This window comes from Leiobunum rupestre, chromosome 4, assembly GCF_980474605.1.
Source record: "Leiobunum rupestre chromosome 4, qqLeiRupe1.1.hap1, whole genome shotgun sequence".
In the NCBI taxonomy this organism is placed as follows: domain Eukaryota; kingdom Metazoa; phylum Arthropoda; class Arachnida; order Opiliones; family Sclerosomatidae; genus Leiobunum; species Leiobunum rupestre.
In genome coordinates this window covers 29,571,820-29,593,585 of record NC_143387.1, presented here as the reverse complement: position 1 = coordinate 29,593,585, position 21,766 = coordinate 29,571,820, and the positions used below count along the sequence as shown (strand labels likewise).

At 37.5% G+C, this 21,766-nt stretch overlaps 1 protein-coding gene across 1 annotated transcript in view; it reads left to right on the top strand.

The window, feature by feature from the left end:
- Positions 1-628: 628 nt before the first annotated feature.
- Positions 629-21,766, top strand: part of LOC149947423 (carbonic anhydrase-related protein 10-like) — a 130,729-nt gene continuing 109,591 nt past the window's right edge. Inside the window, exon 1 of the mRNA XM_090171782.1 lies at positions 629-896. Within this exon, the coding sequence (XP_090027908.1) occupies positions 827-896 (70 nt within the window). The 5' untranslated portion in view covers positions 629-826. The remainder of the gene's footprint in view (positions 897-21,766) is intronic.

Here is a 21,766-nt window from a genome sequence, read left to right as displayed (position 1 = left end):
GATACTAGCATCGGGCTTACCTTAGCAATACCATTAATAACACGCAAGGACGTTGGACCCTGGCTTCGCGCAGCCATCCCATTTAGTTAACAAATTGCTCGTCAGAGGTCGCTAGCTGCGCCGTTTTCCGATTTTCTCGGGGCGTGTTTCGGGCGAGGGGGGGGGGAAATATATAGTCGAATTTCCTCAGTGCGGCGCTTTCAGTTGAGGCGCCGGGTCAGACACTTCCTGACCACGACCAGAAACCGGGGCTACTTTCGAGGTCAATTCCTTCGGCAGCTGCTTCCAGCTTTTTCCGCGCTATGATATCTCGGTTACCCATGGCCGAACCGGAATCCCCGAAAAGCGGTCAAGACTGCCCACTTCGCGAAAACCGCGGTCAACAAACCCGAGTCGCGACTTTAAACTCGATCAAAAACCGCTCCTAAGACGAAAGAGAACCGGACGATGGATATTGGCGAAGAAACTTAGACGAAATTACCTTAGATTACTCCAGAAAAAACTTTCCTCTAAATCCGTGTTTTAGCTTAGCATAAATCTATTTATAATATTCATCATATAAAGTTAAAAAAGTTAAATGTTTCATGTTGTACGGTGAAATATCAAGTTTCGAGCACGGAAAAGCTATCGTGAAATTGACATAAACATTAAATATCATCAAAATTTACATATTCTCAAATTATTCAGAAAAAAAACCTCGATTTTTTACAAATATATAAATTATAACTTCGCGCTTAACTAAAAAGAACTGGACAATGTGTAAACGAATTGTATTTGAAGTGGGATATTCGGCTTCGCTTTGAAGTTACTGGTACACGCCTATAGAATGGTCTCCATTCTTACCGGCAGGACATTCTTGTCCAGAATTCTTCTGGTCAGCCTGAAAATATTTCCTCGTAAGTTTTTTTCGAAACTTTGTTACGTTATTCAGTTTGAGTTCATCATTTTTAAAGAAAGTCAAACCATTTTTTGTCGTCTGTCCGTAACGTATAATATTTTTTTTGGAACTTCGTGCCTTAGATCGCTATACATAGAGAGACGCTTTATAGGGCAGTTGCTTACGACTTTGCGCAATAACGATCCTATATAGTCCTTTTATGGCGAAAAAATGGAAGGTTTTTTTAAGAGGAGAAAAAAATGTATAAATCTATTTTTTGAGCTTCATCAGCTATAAAATCAATACTGGGAGCATATTTCAAGATTAACTTTTTCTTTATACTTTCCGTTAGTAGACCCGTTCCTATCTTTAAATCGCGTTTTCCATCCAATCCGTCACGTTCATTTGGCAGAGAATTTCTCTATCCGCTTACGAGATGGGCGCAATTGTACCCCTTTCGCGTTGACCCTCGCTGTGCCAACTGAAATTGCCGCTTATTTCGGCCGATGCTTTTATCGTAAACCTTTCTTTCATTCTTTATTTTTTTAAATTCACGATGCAATAAGCGCGAAAGATTTACTCGATTCGATTGAGCCTCTTTCTTAAAATATGGCCACTCATTTCGAGTTACTTCCGAAGATGCTAGTTATCGAGTACTTTTTGAATTTAGGTTATCTTCGTACGTAAGACTTGGTTATTCTTGAGCTAATCGTATTCGGATATTGGAGAACAATCCGGGGGCGGCGACGAAAGCGAGGTTTTGGGAGGGGCCAGGCCCACTTCCCTAGAATGCCAAAATACGTAATATTAGGTTTTGTTTTTTGAAAAATATATCGGGCGGTACCGATATTCCCAAAACCACTTTTAATATTTAAATACTATAATTAACTTTAATATTAATTATATAAATATTTTTATCTCCGCAATGCGTCTTCCTCCGTTTCTGCGGGGAAAGGGATTGAACATCTTAATGGGATAATCATAACTTGTATTTGAGGTCACGATAGATTACGAATAAACCTGGAAAGCTAATGAACAAGAAAGTATGAAATAATGATTTCCGTTGATAAATGCGTAGAAATAAACGTAACAAGGTTTTATCCCTTATTTGGTTTCAACAAAATATAGCCTTGACTATTTTAAGGAGGTAATGTGGTGGATAATGCATTTTTATTTTGTTTCCAAGAAAAATAAGGTTCTCGACTTTATGCCCGCTATATTGATTTTATTGTGTTTCTTACGAATGTTCAAACCGAATTTTACATGTCTTTGTTTTTCGTTTTAGCCCTAATCGTTTTTTAAAGCGCTCCTTTATCAAATATTCCATCCGAATAAAATGTTAAAATCGTGCTTATATATCTATAATATATTATAATACTATATATAATATATACTAAATATAACTTAAGATTTTACGCTTTCTATATGTAAATAAGTCATCGATTATTTTTCGACTCTCGCGTGTGTCGCTATTACGTCCAAATTCCACTAATTTTGAATAATAATAATAATTTTACTAGTCAATGACAGATTACAGAGAAAGTTTCCGTTACTATATCGCCGTGCACGTCAACCGTTTAACCGTGTTTCAACCCGTAAATTAGTTTATTATATTTAAGAGGTTAAATATATCCCGTCAATAATGTGAACCAGATCGAGTCATTCTTAAATTGGATGTCCGAGGCCTGATTATTCGTGGCCTCGGTAGTACAATGGTAGTAGCGTTGGGACGATAACTCAAAGGTCGCAGGTTCGGTTCCTGCCTGAGCTGATGTGGTTTTTCTCAGTCACTCTGGTGTGGAACAATACGCAGAAGTATTCCTTGATTTAAATGAAACTTCGAATTAGGTTTTTATAAAGTTATCATTAAATTAAGAAAATAATTTGAGATAATAGGTATATTTAACGTTGCTATAAACTTTTATTTTAATAATATTGAGCTAAAATATTCACGGAAAAGATTGAGAAATCCGAAATCTCATTTTGTATCGAAATGAGCACCATCAGAAAATCAGGGAAAATCTGGAAAAATTTGATACCAAAATAGTTCCCAATCATTATTTTTTAACTGGCCCGGCTCTAGGATGACTGCGAAAGGATCTTTGTCCTATATAAAGAGTTTTCTCTAGCATTCGGCGAAATTTATGACGCTTATACACCTTAGCTAGCAGCTGCTCAAATATTTCCGAAACCTCTATAGGCTCTATACCATTAACGATATAGCGAATTCCCGGACTAAATCCACTGTCAAACGCTCCACGGAATAACGGACGCTTCCCCGCCTTTCCCTCTACCGTCTCGTCCTCGTGGTATGGCTATTACACGTAGTTTAAGCCCCCTAAAAAGGGGCGGGTAGATAAGGGGGCAGTTTCGAAAGTTTATAACGCTGCACCCGGAAAATTTTCTTAAAATATCTAGAAGGCGGGAGTCGCGCGCCAAGTGGCTATTACGTATCTTTTTTTAATTACAGTTACCTGAGATGAATTTAAGTTTAGTCCGCGAGCGCCTAAGCCCTCGAAAACGTAGCTTTTAATGGAGTATAATACCGCTATATAGCGAAATTTCAGTTTACTCGTAATTTCCGCGGCCACAATTATAACTTTGAATCGAAGCGCGCCCCGGCAAGCTGCTCTCGTATTTTCCCAGACGTTGTATTAAAACTCCTTTTTACTATCGCGCTTTAATAGGGAGTTTTGATCCCTTTTAGAAGTTCCTGTTTACACCTATCGGAGGTTTTTGGCGTAATTTTTTGACCTGAAGGATTCGGGCATAAACAGCGAAACGTTGGAATTTCGCTTTGTTTAACTTCGCGAGTTGTTTTGTAAATATTTGCTGTTATGTTACGAGATAATCTGTTAGAACTAAATGACGTTTGTTAGAGTTAAATTAGTCTTAATAATGTTTTCGAGCAAAAGCGGAAGCCCAAAGGAATTGCATGTTAAGGTTCCAGACTTACAGATTACGACTGAGATCATTTATTTTTTAGACGGTCTAATTTCTAACGCTTACAAAAAGGCTACCCGAAGTGTAACACACCGATTTTGTTCAAACTCGGGGGTGAAGTAGGCCTTAATGAATCATGAAAATTCCCAAAAGGAAAAGTTTCAACCGGCATTAGTTTTGCCATGGAATCTAAAAATGTTTTTGACAACTAAAAATGGAAAATTCCTTCCCGAAAAAAACATGGGATTTTGAAAATTTCTAAAAGTACCACCTTGGAAAATTTGATCAATTTAATTTTTTTTCCGTCAATTTTGATAAATTTTTTTCTAGTTTTTGCATCTTAAAAAATTTCGGTAAGGCATTTTTTAATAAAATAGTTTGTTTAATTTGACTTAAGCCTCTCATAACTGCGTTTAAATGATTTCATTCGTATGACCGGGTTACAATTCTTAGAAGGGTGGTGGCAAGCCCTTCATGCCACGCCAGCCAACATATTTTTACGCTTACTATTAACGTTAGCATCAGGTTTTTGAGGAAAGTGGAAACCGAAGAACTCGGGAGAAAACCCCGTTATGTATCATTTATAGATAAGTATTCACCTTGCCATACTGCAAAAGTAGCATAATAACAATCAGTATGACTCTTCCTATTGTTTTCCTGACCGAGTTGACATAAGCGCAGACTTTGACTTGCACTCGAGCTGAGTCCTTGGTAATAGAATATTTCACCTTAGACGTATTTAGACACTATTGCGATAACTAAACCTAGATTTCGCAATTGTTCTGAAAATCAGTTCGGTGATAATTTAAACTTTCTAAAAATGCTACATCGGTAAAATATGGTTTGTAAATAAATACTTATAAAAGATTGAAGTCGGATAATTATGGCGCTTCGCTGTTACTATAACCATAAGTAGATAATTCGGTTAATGATAGTCTGTCGTGGAGTGATTGCGAAATAGGAAGTTTCCGAACAGGAAACTCTGTCCCTTTCTACTCTTTCCGTTGGCAAAATAGTTGGTTAGTTGGATGGCGACAAATACGAACGTACACGCGTTTAGGTTTGCAATTCGAAAAAAAAACTAACTTTTGAAATGGAGCCAGTGTTTATAATAGTTATTTTTATCTTCCGTTTCAATATTTCATCATTTGTTTTCAAAAGTAAGCGTTATTTACACTTTTGAAAGCATTTCAATGTTTCATAGGCCTTGGCTGGTCCTTCGAAAAGACTTCCGGCGGACCGTCGGCGATTTTCCGGGCATTCTCCAAATACTAGGAGTAGTTCGCGGAGAGTTGTCAGTCTGTCGGTACGTAATGGTTTACGTTGTCATTGGAGAAACAGACTATCATTAAAAAATTTGCATTGGGTGAATAGGAAGTGTCATACTTATGTATATTATCATCCACTTATGCTATAACTACTCAGGCGCATTCGGACAGAGCATCCAGTCGTTTGTTGGATATCGCGGGCTCTCGAGTTATCATCACGGTCCGCTCTATCCGGGACATTGGTTTTTGGGATTACATGTACGTCAGAGAATGGGGTAAATATAGTGGAAAACATTCGGGGCAGACTACGTCCTCTACGACTCCCCGGGGCCTACTGACTCCGCGCTAAGGACGCTATCAAATATAAAACTGATCCGCCTTAATGGCGCCCAATACAAGCTGACCAATTTACGGCAATATTTTCCAAATATATTTTATTTTGATTCAAAGCGCCGTGGCTAAAAGACGCCTTAAGTTATAAATAAACGTACTTAGATTAGAAAAGTAGCCCTAAATACGTAATAGCTTAATAACTAAGCCATACCGAACGATTAATCATTTTAAGTAAAAACATCCATAAATACCGTTCTTCTTTTTGGCGGCTAAATTACGAGGTTGGCCCCGAGACAACTCCCCAAAATGAGTCCGCAGTCGGCCGAGATATAAAGACTTCTACGTAACCGGATTATCATTATATTTGCCTTTAAATAAGCAAAAACAAGCTTATTATATTCGCGTCTTAATTTAGAATCAGCTATGACCCGGACTTTGGTGGAATTTTTTTTGGGCGCGCGCGAAGAGAATTGGGCGAGAAAAATGTCTAAAAAATAAAGCTAAATCGTTCTCGGAATCCTTAATTACGCGTTTCGTAGTTTCCCGCGCCACCGTCAAACTAAATCGCTATAGTCGTGTCGAGGCTTAACTGGCGATTCCGCTCAAAGGCGTAAGACTAGTTCTACAGTCGCCGCGCGAGATTGAAAGGGTAAGCCTCGCTAGCGTAGTTCTCCCCTTACCACGTCGAAATAGGAGATTTTTACGTGTAACGCGAACAAAAAGGCATCGTACTCGGACAGTAAGATAAGAAGCCATTGTCAGGCAGCTCACGTAAGGAGCTTCCTGAATCTACTTTCTTCTCTTTTTTTATGCCGCAGTCGGTTCCCTTTCGCTTTGCGGAATTTTACTGTGGGGAAATGGAGCACTCCTCCGCCAGAAACTATAGTCCCCGCATTTGGAAACTAGTTGGCGTATAAGACTCGCCATATTCTTAGTCCCACTAGCTACGACTGCCTTTCCTCCGTGGCCTTTTATCTCGGTATTACTTTAATATGACTCTGGGCCTTCGTCGAAAGTTCTTTCGGGAACTTTCAGACTCGGAAAATAAAAGGAAAACTCTGTCGCTTTTTCTTTCCGGATTGAAATTTTGACGTCGAGTTTCGAGTGACATCTAGTCGGCGGCTTCGGCGGTTGAAATTTTATTTTGGGGACGTTGATAGAAATTGTAACGTTTGAGTCCTATTTTATACGTATAAAAGATCCCTTTAAAGAGCGCTACGTTCGAATGGATTTTGGGGGAAAACAGGCTTTAAGCATTTCGGATCAAATTGTAGTGCGTTGGAAATAGCGGATGAATACCAATCCTGTATTAAGTAGTACGTATTAAAAAATAAAGTTAATTATATATTATTTGAGTAATAGACTATTTGGTCTATTTGCACCTGTAGAAGTGTTCCAGCCGCCTTACACCGATGTACAGGGTAAAGCCCACCCTACTCCGTTTCCCATTTTCAAACAGACTAAGGTTCATACATTGAAAAGTTGGGTCTGTTAAGTTGGGCCCCTAATTACGCGTAGGTGGTGCCAAATTAATTAACATTTTAGTTTAAAGCGAAATATTTGTGAAATAGCCTTCACTACTTGTTAGAGTTGTTAATTTTCCGGAAAAATTAAATTTATGCGGTAAAATTTCCAGAAAATTTTACGAATTGCGAAAAAAATTTCCACAATTCGGCAAAATAAAAAATTGAATCATAAATTACTTTTTAATGGTTTTATCGATATAAAATGTCTAATAACAGTAAACATACTACAAAATGATAATAGTGTTACATTGTTAATCAGTTTAAACTAGTCTAGATGTTTAGTTTTACTTTTAGATTCAAAAAAATTAGGTGAAAATGCCTATTATTTAAATTTGCAATCAATATTAGACTAATTATGGAATGAAAACTTTTTTTATTTTTTTCGGAAAAATACGGAACATTTTCTACCTTTACAAGTTCATCATGAATGTTGAACAGCCAATTAACTACAATAATATCATTCGTATAGTAAAAATTTTCGTCTCCCACAAACGCGTCTTAGCGTACAGACTAGAATATTATACCGGGTGTTTGAGATTGATCGATACAAGCGTTTTTCGCAAAAAATGTGTATTGTAAAAGTCCAAAATTTCAGGGGGTATTCGATGACTAGTAATCGTTTTAAAGTTTAATTTTCACGAAAATCGATGCATTTTTCATGGTTTTGAAAAAAAATTATTAACAAGTTTCAATGAAAATTGAAATCGCAGACTCTAAAAGGTTAGAATAATTTTTTTGGTTAAAACCCGCCTATTTTCCACTGAAATATGAGTTCATGGAAAACACAAGTTGGTCGTAGGAGGCATTATGTTGGAATTAACCACTTGGAATTTCCAAAACGAATATTAAATTTGACATTTTTAAATGAAATGAAGAATAAGTGTAGACTTAAAGTTATCTGTTGTCATACTTCTACAATACATAGTTTTTGCGAACGGTAATAGTTAGTGTTGGCTCGCGTGGCTTGTAGGGCTTGCTACCACCCTCCTACGCAATGTAAACCGGCCACCTGTTTAAAGGTAAAATAAGTCGCTAGATGACTTGGGCCTAAGGTGGTGCCTTCGGTATTAGCCTAGATGATTATTACTATTATTACTATTATTATTATTAACCCTTGTATATTACGTTATGTTCTTCGGAAATTTAAAAAAAAATGTTTATGTCCGCGATATACTTTAAAATCAGCCTAATATGATTAAGTTTTGAACATACGTGGCTCTTCCATTTATCATTTTTGATGATGAGGCGCTAAAGCGAGGAGCAGATTAGGGATAATATCGTCGATATAGATTGTGGAAACCGAGGCGCAAAACGTGTTTGCGAGGCAATCTGCGGGCTGCGATTTCGGAAAGTTTTTCGTGCGAGTGACGCTTCCTGAGAGACTCTGCGGATAACGCCAAAGTAGAAAGTTTCCCGCGAATCTCAAATTCTCGCTCAACATTTTTTTTGCTATGGAAGATAGCGAGTTTCTGGTCTGCCGTATGAGAAGAGAGGGATCGGGCAGTGGGCTCTAAATGGGCGCGTACCACCCCCCTCCTCCCTGGGTTCCCTAATTAGGGCTGCCCCCAAATCACCGCCCTCATTATATACCTAACTTCGGTTCCGGCTCATTTTTAATCCTTTTCGGCTAACTGATAAAACTCGCGACGTGTCGCGCTAGATCCGACTTTTTTTCGCCAGAATCTGATATTATCTCTTCGCCAACAGTCAAATTCTCGCCATTCCGGGAACTTTCTGTCTTAATAATTTCTATTAAAGTCCTGGATGAATATGACCAGTTTGATTCCTCGAACGTACGACGAACATCGCCTTGCAGCAAGCGACCGAGAGTAATTTTCTCTTAAACGGGTACTTCATTCTTCGCTACATTATTTCAGCAAATTGCGCGCGTGATCAATATTTAGACGCACTTGGCGGCTGAAGATAGTAGCCTTCCGCTTATACAAGTTTCCAACCGCCAAGTCAATAATCATTATTGAGGATCATTAACTTGTTTGTGGTTTTCCCTTCAAATATATGGGCATGTTGTTAACGAAAGAGAAATCCGGTTCACTATTTGGACGCATAAATCCGTTATTATTTTCTTGGTCATATTAGAAAAGACGCCTTCCCGTACAAAAGTAGTTTATAAAATTTCTATGCCATCCTATCGAAACCATAAAGTTTCTATAAGATCCTGTAGAATATATAAAAATGTTATAGAAAAGACAGAGCCTTTTTATAGAATAAGAGCCGTTATTTTCTAGAAAAAAACCACATAAATTTAAGTGATTTTTCTATAAATGTTTCATAGATTAAACCTTTAAAAAAACTGGTATATTTTATAGAAAAACCAGTATATTTTATAGAATAAAAACAGTTTATTTTAAAGAAAAAAATAGTACATTGTATAGAAAAAAGCCATACATTTTATAGAAAAAACTTTGCAGACGAAAACAATAAAATTCATAGAAAAAGCCCACCCAAGATCTCGACTCTTTACATTTATTTAAAATGTACTAAACTAACGGTAATAGTTAGTTGGTTCGCGTGGGATGCCGGGCTTGCCACCACCCTCCTACGCATTGTTACCCGGCCACCTTAATTAATGGCTTTAAAAGTCACTTGATGACTTAGGCCTAAGGTGGTGCCTTGGGTATTAGCTTAGCTGATTAGTATTATTATTATTAATATGTACTAGTTTTTTTTATCAAATGTACTGTTTTTTCTATAAAATATACCGGTTTTTATGAAAAGTTTATAGAAAAATGACCCAAATTTTTGTATAAAACTCCGGTCTTTATTCGATAGAAATGTTATAGACACTTTTTGTACTGGTTAATTTATAGATGTTATTTTCACACCCAACATATTTCGACTTTTGAAGTAACTATTTTGCTACGAAACTACGCGGCGCGTAAAGACGACGATCAACTGATTTTTATTTTAAAAACATTTAAGGAAAAATCCCCGAAGAATACTTCAATATAATGCCAATAACAATTTTAGTGTTAAATCTATAATAATTGCCATAATTATCTTATAATTTAAATATACTAAAAGTAGTTACAGCTACATTAAAAACTAAGTCTAATGTAAAAATACTTGATAATTTTTATTTTGAATTTCTTTCAAACTTAATGTATATGAACTTGCTTGACCTTCACTCTCATCGTTTAAATCCATAACATAAGTCTTTAACATTGCTCCATAAGTTTGACACTTTGGGGAATATTTTACTGAGAGTTAGTAACGGAGTGACGTCATCACACGAAGAAAATATACCCCTAGCGAGGCGCTGTCAAAGGCTACCTATGACGAGGGAGCAAGCGGACGCAAAACGGCTTCGAATCCCGTAATGCAGTCTGTCTTGTGAATAGCTCTCAGTACAACATTTGCGTGTGAAGAATAGGAAGTGTCGAACTTATGTAATCATACTATATACTCTTATGCTAATACTAATTAGGTAGGTTGAAAACCGTTGAATTAGTTTTCATTCGAATGAAAAAAAAAGTAAAATTATAACGTAACTAAACGTGCGATCTGCAGTTGACGTAACGTAGCAAAATGAAACCTAAAATCTGTAGCGAGCGATCTGCAGTTTTTCGAAAGTTCTTAAGCGTCCCGATAAAAAGTACACGACCTGTTTTGGGTAAAACTGATCAAGGATTTTGGGTAAATTTTATAAATTTGGTTTAAATTTTAACAAAATTTGGGTAACCGAGAAAATCCCATGCTTTTTTAAATGGAGAGGTCAAAAAACATTTTCGGTTGCCATAGAAAAACTAAAGTCCTTTGCAACTTTTCCCTTTAAGAAATTTTCATACTACCATAAGATCTAACTAACCCCCGAGTTTCAACAAAATCGCCTCGGGTAGTCCCCTTGTCAGTAAAACTTTTGCATGTCACACTTATGAAATAATATTATACACTTATGTCCATACTCATTCGAAAACGAGTTGAGAGACTGTGTGTATAGCATTATTACGCACAATCTACACGTCCTCGCAACCCTTTTTCCAGCGAGGGCTACGCCTCTCTATTTTGCTCATCCCGAGAATGCCTGATCGCTGACGTAGTTTTTACGTCTAAATCCAGTCCCATAATTACTCTTTAGCGTGTAGTTAAAACAGAAACGTATATCTGATAACTAGATAAAATATCTCATATCGACAGATACAATATGATCTAAATACAAAGGTGGAGCTTAGCCGATACTGAAAAGAACGCCTCTATCGGTATCAAAGCGAAACCCACTTTCGAAAACGGGTCCGGGATATAATCAGAAAATAACTAGACGCAAAAAAGGGTTCGAGAGGCCGGATCGACATCCTTTTCCCTCTTACCTATTTAATTAACTGGGGAATAAACTCATTTGCTCGGACAATCAATAGTTTATAAAACACAACGCTAATTCCATTCCGGCGTTTAGGGGAGAAATATTCCAACCGGGATTTATATTTTTTCTCTCTCCGCGCGCTGTTTGAAGATATAGCCTCCTTCGGCTGATTCCATTTCACGTGGCCTAATTAGAACGGGGAGTTTCGCGGAGGGATGAGGTTGTGGACGGCCTTTTCCTTTATTAGTCCCGAATTACTACTACGCTTAGGCCCGCTCCGTCGCTACACCACGCGTGGCCCCCGTGTTCGGTTTTTCCCTTAAAGCCGGCTCGCCGCGACGCGTGAGCACATCGAGCGCCAGATTAGAAACTATTTCGCCCCCCCCCCCCCCCACCGCCGTCCTTTTCGCTACCGCAGTTCACCGAAGAGAGACTACCTCTGTATAAATGTGTTTTGGTAGAATATCGGCGGCGTTAATACGTTGGACCTCGCAACGAGCAATTGGGAAGCGGGAGCCCGAACCTCGCCCCGTCCGCCGTACCTCAAACCTCCCCCCTCTCTCCCCAAAGTTCGATCCCTTAGGAGTATCGGTGCCGGGAGGGGTAGAGTAGGGTCTAGCCTTCCTCCTCTTCGCTTGGACCGTGGATAAAGTGTCCAGGTAGGCTTACCTCAATTTATCACGCGGGTTAATGGCTTAGCGTTTGTCACTTAAAAAGGGAACGGGTGAAGAAAGAACGGGCAACGTGGCATCCTGTTTGTTTAGTGAGAGGAAAAATTTTATTGCCTTTTTGCGAAGGCTCTCGCTTTCATTTTGCCCGCTTTCCCCAATCCTCTCTCGGCGCGCCAATTTTTAATCTGATGAAAACGACGTATTTCCAGGCAGCGCCCTTTTAAAGTCCCGGTGCCGACTAATGAATGATTTGTAGCCCGACGACCAAGGCGATTTTTACGCGGTTTGCCGGAAACCCTTCGTTTTGGTTTAAGACGTAAGCTGACAGTATTGCGTTTTTGATTTGTTTTAAAACTAATCTGTACACTACCATCTCATCGGGTCTTGGATCAATTATTTATTGTTTGAAAACCATCTGGTTTTTAATATACGTAGCCAGGAATCCATACCTGTACTTGGAATGCTTAACGTGGCAGATTTTCGTTTCGATGTGGCTGACGGTTTTTTTGACGTCCCTATATGTTAACTTAATAAACAACAACGTGAGAGGGGAGCGCGCGCAGAGCGGATTTTTTTTTATCTCGTTGGCGGGGCCAAAGCCGTCTTACCATACGCGATACGGCAGGATAGGCATTCCAATTAAAGGTATAGATTCCTGATGTAGCTGAATCAGTTAGATAATGAATATATACGTAAATATTTTCCATCATTAATGTTTAATTCGTGCTTTGATATATTTGACCTATTTTGCAAATCATTCGATTTTAATATATTTCAATTGGGTTAATATTTTAAATATGAATAACACTACAAAAGAAAATGGTCTTTATTCGGGGAATTATTAATTAAAGTTTTTAAATCCAGGCTATTCTAAAACTTAGTTAGACTCGAGTACGTAAAAATTGACTAAAATATTTTTAAATATATATATATAATATATATATATATAGATATATATATTTAAAATATTTTTCTTTGAACGTTCTTAAATCCAGTTATTTCTGAATAAAAAATAAATAAAGAAACGTAACGATTTTTCGCTTAGAACATTTCCAAGAAAATCGTGGTGTATATATATAGGCCTATATATAAATATATAATTGTATATATAAACGTAAATTTCGTTTCTAAAAACACTTATCAACACTTCAGTTTGGTATTCTGGGCATTATTTTCACCATGCCCTTCTTGTTGTTTTTAATTTATCAGGCTTCTGATTGGCCATTTGACCTTAAATTGTCTTAGGTCGCACACTTTTCTAATTGGAACCAAGTTTCTAAATTCAACGGCTCTTGAGATAATTTTCAAATGACCCTTAAGACATGATTCAAGGTTATTGAAATTTTCTGTTTCATAAGACTACCTGCACGAGCTAGGTGACTTGAAAATATCAAATCTTTAAGTGCTTAAAAAAGATTTCGACTCATTAGTATTTTATCGTTTTTTTGTGTGTATATTTATTTTATTTTATATTTAAAAAAGGGACGATTTTAAAATTTCAAAAGAATTGGTGTCAATACGGTAGAGATAGCCATTACCTACCACCTCATTAATTTTGGAAGGATTCCTTTTTCCTTGATAGAAAACGCATCTTTACGCTGTCTGAACATTTTGGAAATTTACTTGCGGATAGGTTTTTTGAGCTATTCCCTAGATTAAAAAACGCCGAAGCCTTTATGTCCGTCTGAGAGGATAAAAATGCGTCTGAAAACTTTATATTCTCTCTTTTTCTTTTATCCCGAAGCGTGGCTGGATATCAAAAGGCGACGAGTGGATATTTTTTAAGTTTTAAGGCGAGCGCGTGTGTTGACGTTGATAAAACGCGACTGTTCGAAGTTGTAAATACAAATGACGCGGGGTGTCCGGGTCTCCAACCGCTCTCGTTCATCTTGGCTCGCTTCAGTTCCTCTTTCGATACGTCAGGGACCCACTCGCCACTCCCCCCCACGTTCCTCCTTCGCAAAAACGACCCTGGCTAGAAAAGGAAGAGGAAAAACAGTCGGGGTTGAGACGGAGCGAAAAAATCAGACTGCCACCCCAAAAAGTTATTGAGTCTTGCTTTTGGAAGTTAGCCGGTGAGTTTGACGTCTACCAAAGGGTCAAGAGGTCAATTCCCAACTGCTGATTGACAGGTCGCTCAAAAAGATATTTACCTCTTTCCCGCGAAATGGAAAAACAGGCGATGGCGTTGTTGAGGTTTTGTCGAGGTTTTCAAATTTTCGAGTTAAAGAAAGCAGGCGCCTTAAATTTTCAATGCCAACCTTGCCATTTTATAATATCATTTTTGTTATTTTATCTCACGTCCCAGTATGTATATTTATTTTATTCTCCACAAATCATTTTGAAGGGATTCGCCTATTCCAAGGAACTTAGGAACATATATTAAGATATGGCTTAGAGAAAAATAATTGCCATTGAGTTTTCTCTCGTTTTTGAAAACTTAAAATAATTGCCATTGAGTTTTCTCTCGTTTTTGAAAACTGAAAGTAATTGCCATTGAGTTATCTCTCATTTTTGAAAACTGAAAATAATGGCCATTGAGTTTTCTCTCGTTTTTGAAAACTGAAAATAATTGCCATTGAGTTTTCTCTCGTTTTTGAAAACTGAAAATAATTGCCATTGAGTTTTCTCTCGTTTTTGAAAACTGAAAATAATGGCCATTGTGTTTTCTCTCATTTTTTAAAACTGAAAATGATTGCCATTGAGTTTCCTCTCATTTTTAAAAACTGAAAATAATTGTCATTGAGTTTTCTCTCGTTTTTGAAAACTGAAAATAATTGCCATTGAGTTTTCTCTCATTTTTAAAAACTGAAAATAATTGCCATTGAGTTTTCTCTCATTTTTGAAAACTGAAAATAATTGTCATTGAGTTTTCTCTCGTTTTTGAAAACTGAAAATAATTGCCATTGAGTTTTCTCTCGTTTTTGAAAACTGAAAATAATGGCCATTGTGTTTTCTCTCGTTTTTGAAAACTGAAAATAATGGCCATTGTGTTTTCTCTCGTTTTTGAAAACTGAAAATAATGGCCATTGTGTTTTCTCTCGTTTTTGAAAACTGAAAATAATGGCCATTGTGTTTTCTCTCGTTTTTGAAAACTGAAAATAATGGCCATTGTGTTTTCTCTCGTTTTTGAAAACTGAAAATAATTGCCATTGAGTTTTCTGTAAAGGTAAAATTATTTGAGAAAAAAATTTAAACCCACAGAGTTCAAGGTGGTAACTCGGCATTTTAAATACCTTTGTACTTCGTTCCAAATAAATTAACATTAAACTATGGACTAAAGAAATGTATCCGTTACAAATACGCTATAAAATCTAGCGTTAAAATTTTATTTATATTCATTGTTTAACCTATGAGCAACAAACGCAAGAAGAACGCGGCTAGTCTTTAAACTCGCTAACGCAGGTTTGTGTGTAAATTTCATTGGACGAGCCTTGAACGGTTTACGGGGAAAGGGGAAGACATTTCCGACGGCATCAGGTGATAATGCGTCTAACCAAGAACTAATTTATGTATAAGAACGATCTAGAAGCCATATTTTCTCGGCTTCAAGTACTGCTTGTTTTTATTTTATGGGCGGAGTTTCGTATTTGGACTTTCGACATCGCCATCTACTGAGGTATTATGGCCGCCTTCCACACAGGCATTCTTTACTGAGCACGCGCTTCTGGCAATCTAAAGATCGTGAGTTCGCGCCCGACTCCGGACGGAACGGTTTTCACTATAGAGTTTTAAAAATTAAATTTTACAAAACTGAAATTTAACTCTAAATAATTCATTATTATAATTCTCTAAAATATATTATGTTTAATAAATGTTAAATTTGTTTTATAAAATATAAATTAATAAAACTCTATAGTAAAAACCATAGACATAATAAAGAAATAGACCCAAGATTCTACGGGGGGTAAATACGGGAGCGATAACTAGCAGACAGCCGGTATTTGTTCCGTATTCCTGTGGTACCACGTTTAAGCGACGCCTGTCGATTAGGCGAGAAAATACAAAATCATCACGTGACACGTCACACATGTTCGTGTTTGTAATCTTTTAGGTACTCTGACGTGATTCGCGAATATTTTGGCTGTGAGAATTTAAAATAAGGTAAATTTTTATTATAATTTTTAAATAAGTCAATTAATTCTTTCAAAACCCAAATAAAAAGCAGCAGATGATCTTATAATTAAAAACAAAAAATTCTATTTGCGAAATGATATTTTGTCAAAGGCTTAAGTAACTATCCGGTTTGTTGTGGAACTTGTGGTTATGGCTTGTTATGGGAATATTCTGAGATTCTAAATTGTAAACAAAAGTAAATGGAATTTTGATGAAAAGGATGATTCTACCTTGGATTAATAATGATTCTACTAAAGGTATGTAGCTATTGTCCTTGAAAAAAAATTAGCTTTGACAATTTAAGTCTGATGGCTTGACCCTTCATTTCTAGATTTTTGTCCTTCGCTAATTTGTGGAGTCTGAGCTTGCAATATAAATTAATAACTTTCTTAATGATGATGTTCGATTCCAACTTCAGGATCAAACATGTTCGTGATGATCTGGTAAGATGTCCATGCCAACAATATTTCGTAATACAGCAAGTTCTAACAAGACTACATTTCTTTTATAGAGAGAGGAATATCTCTTCATAACAACTAAACAAAATTGGGTAAAAACCAAGGAGATCTTACTCAAATTATAATAACATAATTAAACCTACACGAAATGATCCTTGGTCAAAATTTAAAGGTGAGAAGTTAGCATCACCGGTTTTTTCTATTTCACTTTCAACTGGATGTAATTTCTTTAAATTAAATAAAAAAATTATTTTGACTATTTTGACTTGTTTTAATTCTATGGAAACCAAACCAGAGTTGGAATGGCTTTTGGTGTGACCCACCTTTTGCCATTTACAATTTGTATATCCCGTTCTAAAAAGTGATCATTACAAATTAAATCATGATTTGAATGTGTCGCGATTTACAGCAATTGTCCATTTGTCTATTTCTTTATTATGTCTATGGTAAAAACTGTTCGGTCGGGAGCCGGGCGCGAACCCACGATATTCTGATTTCCATAGGGAAGTGAAAATGACACCGAGTTGTTATTATTATCGCGAATTTGTTTGGAATTTCACTTTTAAGAATTAACTCAACATTAAATATATCACCTTTTATAAAAAGAAATGATAAAGCTGGAGTTAACGGAATTAAGGATCTACGGATCCCTCCATGTTAAATCTTGTTTAATAGTTTCACAGTGGCTCGGCAGATGGCGGTCTGTACTTAAAATTAAAAAAAAGGGTGGAACTACAACGTACACGAGTGCAGCAGGCTTCAAAGCTACAGTAGATCGTTCTTATACATAAATTAGTTCTTGGTCTAACCAATGAAAAATGTACCCAAACAAATACACGACATTTGACGGGTTGCGTTCTCCTTGCGTGGGGTGCTGTGTTTGTTGCTCCTAAGTTTCAACAAACCTTCGTATTGTTAAAATATTCCGAGACTGCAGTCTGTTCCATTATAAAACAGGTATATCTAAAGGAATATCTAAATATCCGCGTATTTGAAATACTCCAGCGTATAATGAGCATTTCGTGTATCATCTGTTTATTTCTATCGTCCATATAAATTCCTCGAAGCTCGCGAGACCTTCGTCCAAACCGGGGCTCTGTATTTCGAAGCACGCTCGTTCCCAATAATCCGAACCGAGTGACCCGCTACCTCTCTATACGAAACGGAGGATGGGCGAAAAGTTCGCGTAGCTTCGAAGAGGACGCCACTGCGACCGAGGAACGCTGTTACAAACGCATTAAAGTCCCTTTAACGGAATGCTTCTTTTGTAATGGTTGGCGGTAATGCGAGCCTTTGACACCTCCGCTAGACCCGAAATTGACCCTGTCCATGGCGAGTTCATTATTTAAAGCCACGGAGGTATCCTCTTTATTTTTTGGCGTCCTTCCTTGGCGCCGATAAAAAAAACGGTTTCTCGACTCTCGTCCTAATGAGAAGGGGACCAATGTACGGCTGTCTAATTAGAAAAGGCGGGAACCAGCGGGGGGGGGGGGTTGGAAGGGGTCAGGCTCCCGAGCTTGATGTTTGTTTTACATTTACCGAAGACCCTGTCCCGCTTTTTACGACCCTCGCCAATAAAATGGGGGGGACGCCATCGCGTGACGTCACCAGAGCAAATTCTCGTTAAGCCTTTGCCTTTCCGAGCTCCTCCTTTTCGGGTGTTCTTCTTTTAGCCCGGAATCTCTTAAATACGCGGTTAATGGTGATGCGACCAGCTATTACTAGGGCTATTTAATCCGGGTTTCCAAATATCGGCCCTTTCCCCTCTAACCGGATCCTTGGCGGCTCTCTTTACTCCTTTCTCCGTCGCTGTCATGGCTTCGGACCGTTGACTTTTTCGTTAAGGATACGCTCGTCCTGTTCGCACTACTTTCGCGGTACGAAGGAGATCAGTGCCTCACGCGATAACGCGATGCTCCGTTTGGGACGTCATTTCGCGCCAGTTTTAACAAACTGCGTTATAAGGAAATCGGTGAGAATTTGGCCCAGGCATAAATCATTTGGCGGTAGTGGGCGACTTTCGACTAACTTTCTTCGAGCGAAGCTAGACCGCCGAAACTACTGACACGCGAAGTAGGCTATTACTAACGTGTAATAACGGCATCCAACGAGTGAAGCTCGTAGCGCCGCGGATTACGGAATTTATGATCCGTTCTTTTGTAGTCGCGATGACTGATTTTATGACGCGTATCAGATACTTTTAAATTCCGTGATTCTAATAGATTTTACTAGGACAAAGCCGTGCGCCCCGGAATCTATTGGTCAATTTTTTGTAAAGTGTAACACTAGTGCCGCACCTTTTTTGAGAAAATCCACACTGACGCGTTTCTATGACGGAATATGGGGGCTTTCAAAACCATCATTTCACCACTTAAAAAGTGTTTTCCATTTTTAACCGATTGAAACTATGAAACTTATCTGCCACTGAACTACTATAGAGGTAAATAAAGTAGTTAGTGCTCATTTCTGAGCAAATTTTATTACATAACTTAAAAGATAAGCATAATTACAACAACAAAGTTGCGTGTGCTACACCAGAAAAAAACAATATAAATATGAACTTCAATAGCTTCCACTATAAATATATCATACGATTGAGCTTTTCGATGCAGTGACGTATCTCTGACGTAGTAAATTAAACTTAATAAGCGTCGTTACGCATTGCCGGGATATGGGTCACATTGTCAAATACAACACTAACATTCCCTTCAAAGGCGCGTTGCCGTACTGAAGCTACGGCTTACTCTGATACTTCCTACTTCTTGCACCTCTCTCGCCCCCGAACGGGTTTCAATATTGACCCTCCCTGACGTTATTGGCGCTGCTTAGTGGTTTATTTCGACATTATTCCCTACAATTGTTCAGAAACCGTTAGAAGATATATTCCCTTTAAGGAAGTGTATACCACCATAAGTTTATAATATAATAGCTCCCTATAAGTTAGAATCGTACATAGACCGTGTACATAATAGCGATTTCTCCCAAGACGTCTAAGTCGCGACGTGTCGCCATCTGATTTTGAAAAAATCGAAATAAAAGCTTGCCTGTGAAATCCGGTTTCGTTTCAACGACGAGATTGAAACTTGTTAAGTCTAACGCGAGTTGTCGCGAAGAGATAAGCTTTAAACTACGAGTATTTTACGACAATAACTGTTCATATGGAAATGAATAAAATATTCTTCCAAAATCTTGACACATAGTGGTTTCGTTTAAATTTTCCCCCAAATCAAGGATTTCACCCGCCAACAAACTGATCGCCGCCCGTGTTAAATTTAAAACGAGCGTCGTTAGGGCTAACTCCGCTGTAAGTGCTAGCTTCGCGCGCTTCTGTTCGTCTCGTATCCATGGAGATAGCCGTTTCCGCCATCGACGGAAGTTGAAGAAGCTAAAAAGATAGGGCAAAAGTCGGCGCCGGGAGTCACGTATACCGATTCTGAATTTTGTTTGGGTGAAATCGCTCTTAGCGTTAGACCTATGGCGGATTCTAACTTATAAAGACCTAGTATATTATAAACTTATGATACCACGGTTTTTAAGTCAATTGACGAGCATATTATTAAATGCAAGCACTCAAATTAGGTTCACACGTGTTTTAACTTGTAAATGTTGATTTTCGTCTTATTTATAAATCAAAAGGGTTTGGTATTAGAAAATGAATTACGCTATCCCGGGTAAAACGTAATAAATAATTCACTTCAATGCGAATTTATAATGGAATAAATTTTCATTTTTCGGTTCGGTAATGCGAACGAAGTACGTTTTTCCAGCAAATACTTATTAGGATGTTATTTTTCTGTCGGCGGGTAAAGGTAGCGAGTGTGTAAATAAAAGACACGCGTACCGATTTAGGATTCTTTAGGAGTAGTCAATAGTAACGTTCGTGTTCGCTTCTTTCTCAAATTACCCTTTTTTAAAGTAAAAATCCTTTTTTCTTTTCTCCTGACGGCAGAAGAAAAACTTAAGCGGGGAAGACATTAGAGCCCAACGAAAGAATCTTCCTCACTCGTTTCTTATGCTAATTTCCACTTAATTTACATGTTTCTCAACTCGTTCGAAATTTGCCTCCTGCCCTATCTAAGATACTCTCTCTCTCTCTGGGCTTTCTTATTTCGCCGAGAGACTCTCTCTGACTCTAAGTCCGGCGCTCGACTCCGTCGGAAGGAATCTCGCATCCATAAATAATACAACAGGACCAGCTAATGGGTCAATATACTCCTTCTAATCGAGATTATTGTTAATTATTTATGGGAAGAACAATTAACTAAGCGAAGGTTATTTTTTCCTTATTTCTCTTTCTTCATTGATTTTGTAATCTGGGAAGCGGAATGGCCTTCATTACGGATTAAACGGATTAAAGATAATTAAGGCTTAGCATTAAAGACCCGAATATGAGAATTATTGATGTATACTTTGGTTTGAAACGATGTACGCTCGCTTTGAGTTGTGGGGTTTATCGTATTTTTACTTAGCATAAGCTATCACTAAGCCTCCCACGTAAGCTATGGAATTAAAAGCAACGTTTTTAGTTTGAGAAATTGAAAATTATAGGCATACATTTCGACAAATTTCTGTGCTAAATAGATCACAAATATTTATATCAAAGGAATTAAATTATCGTCAATAAAGTCAGTAGAGGTAAACTGTGATTCCCACAGCTCAGACCAAACTATAATCCCAATAAATATCTTTCGCCGGACTTACAAGGAGACGACCCAAAGTGTAACAGACCAATTTTGTGGTAGACCTTCATGTTACTTAAAAACCCTAAAGGGAAATGTCTTCATAGGCAACCGTTTGGAAATGGCAACCAAAAATGTTTTTGACAATACAAAATAATTGAAATTTTAGAAAATGCTAAAAATAGAAAATATAAATAAAAAATAATGAAAAAGTTCGAAATTGATTAAAATGTTTACAGGGGGTACCCTTAAAATTGGTCCGAATCCCATGTTATATTCAATGGGAAAATTTCTATTTAGTGTTGTTAAAAACATTTTTGGTTGCCATGACAAAACGATTGCCTATGAACACATTTACCTGTAGGGTTTTTCAAGTTACATGAAGGTCTACCAAACCCCCGAGTTTGAACAAAATCAGTGCGTTACACCTCGGATCGTCTCCTTATTAGTTTAAATCGAAATTCTTTTAAACAGTCAAATTGAAGCAAACGCTATCAAAAAAAAGTAAGCGAAAGTGGGTTTATATTCACCTATATTCGCCGTATTTGGCAAAACCCTTTAGGCTTTGAATTAATAT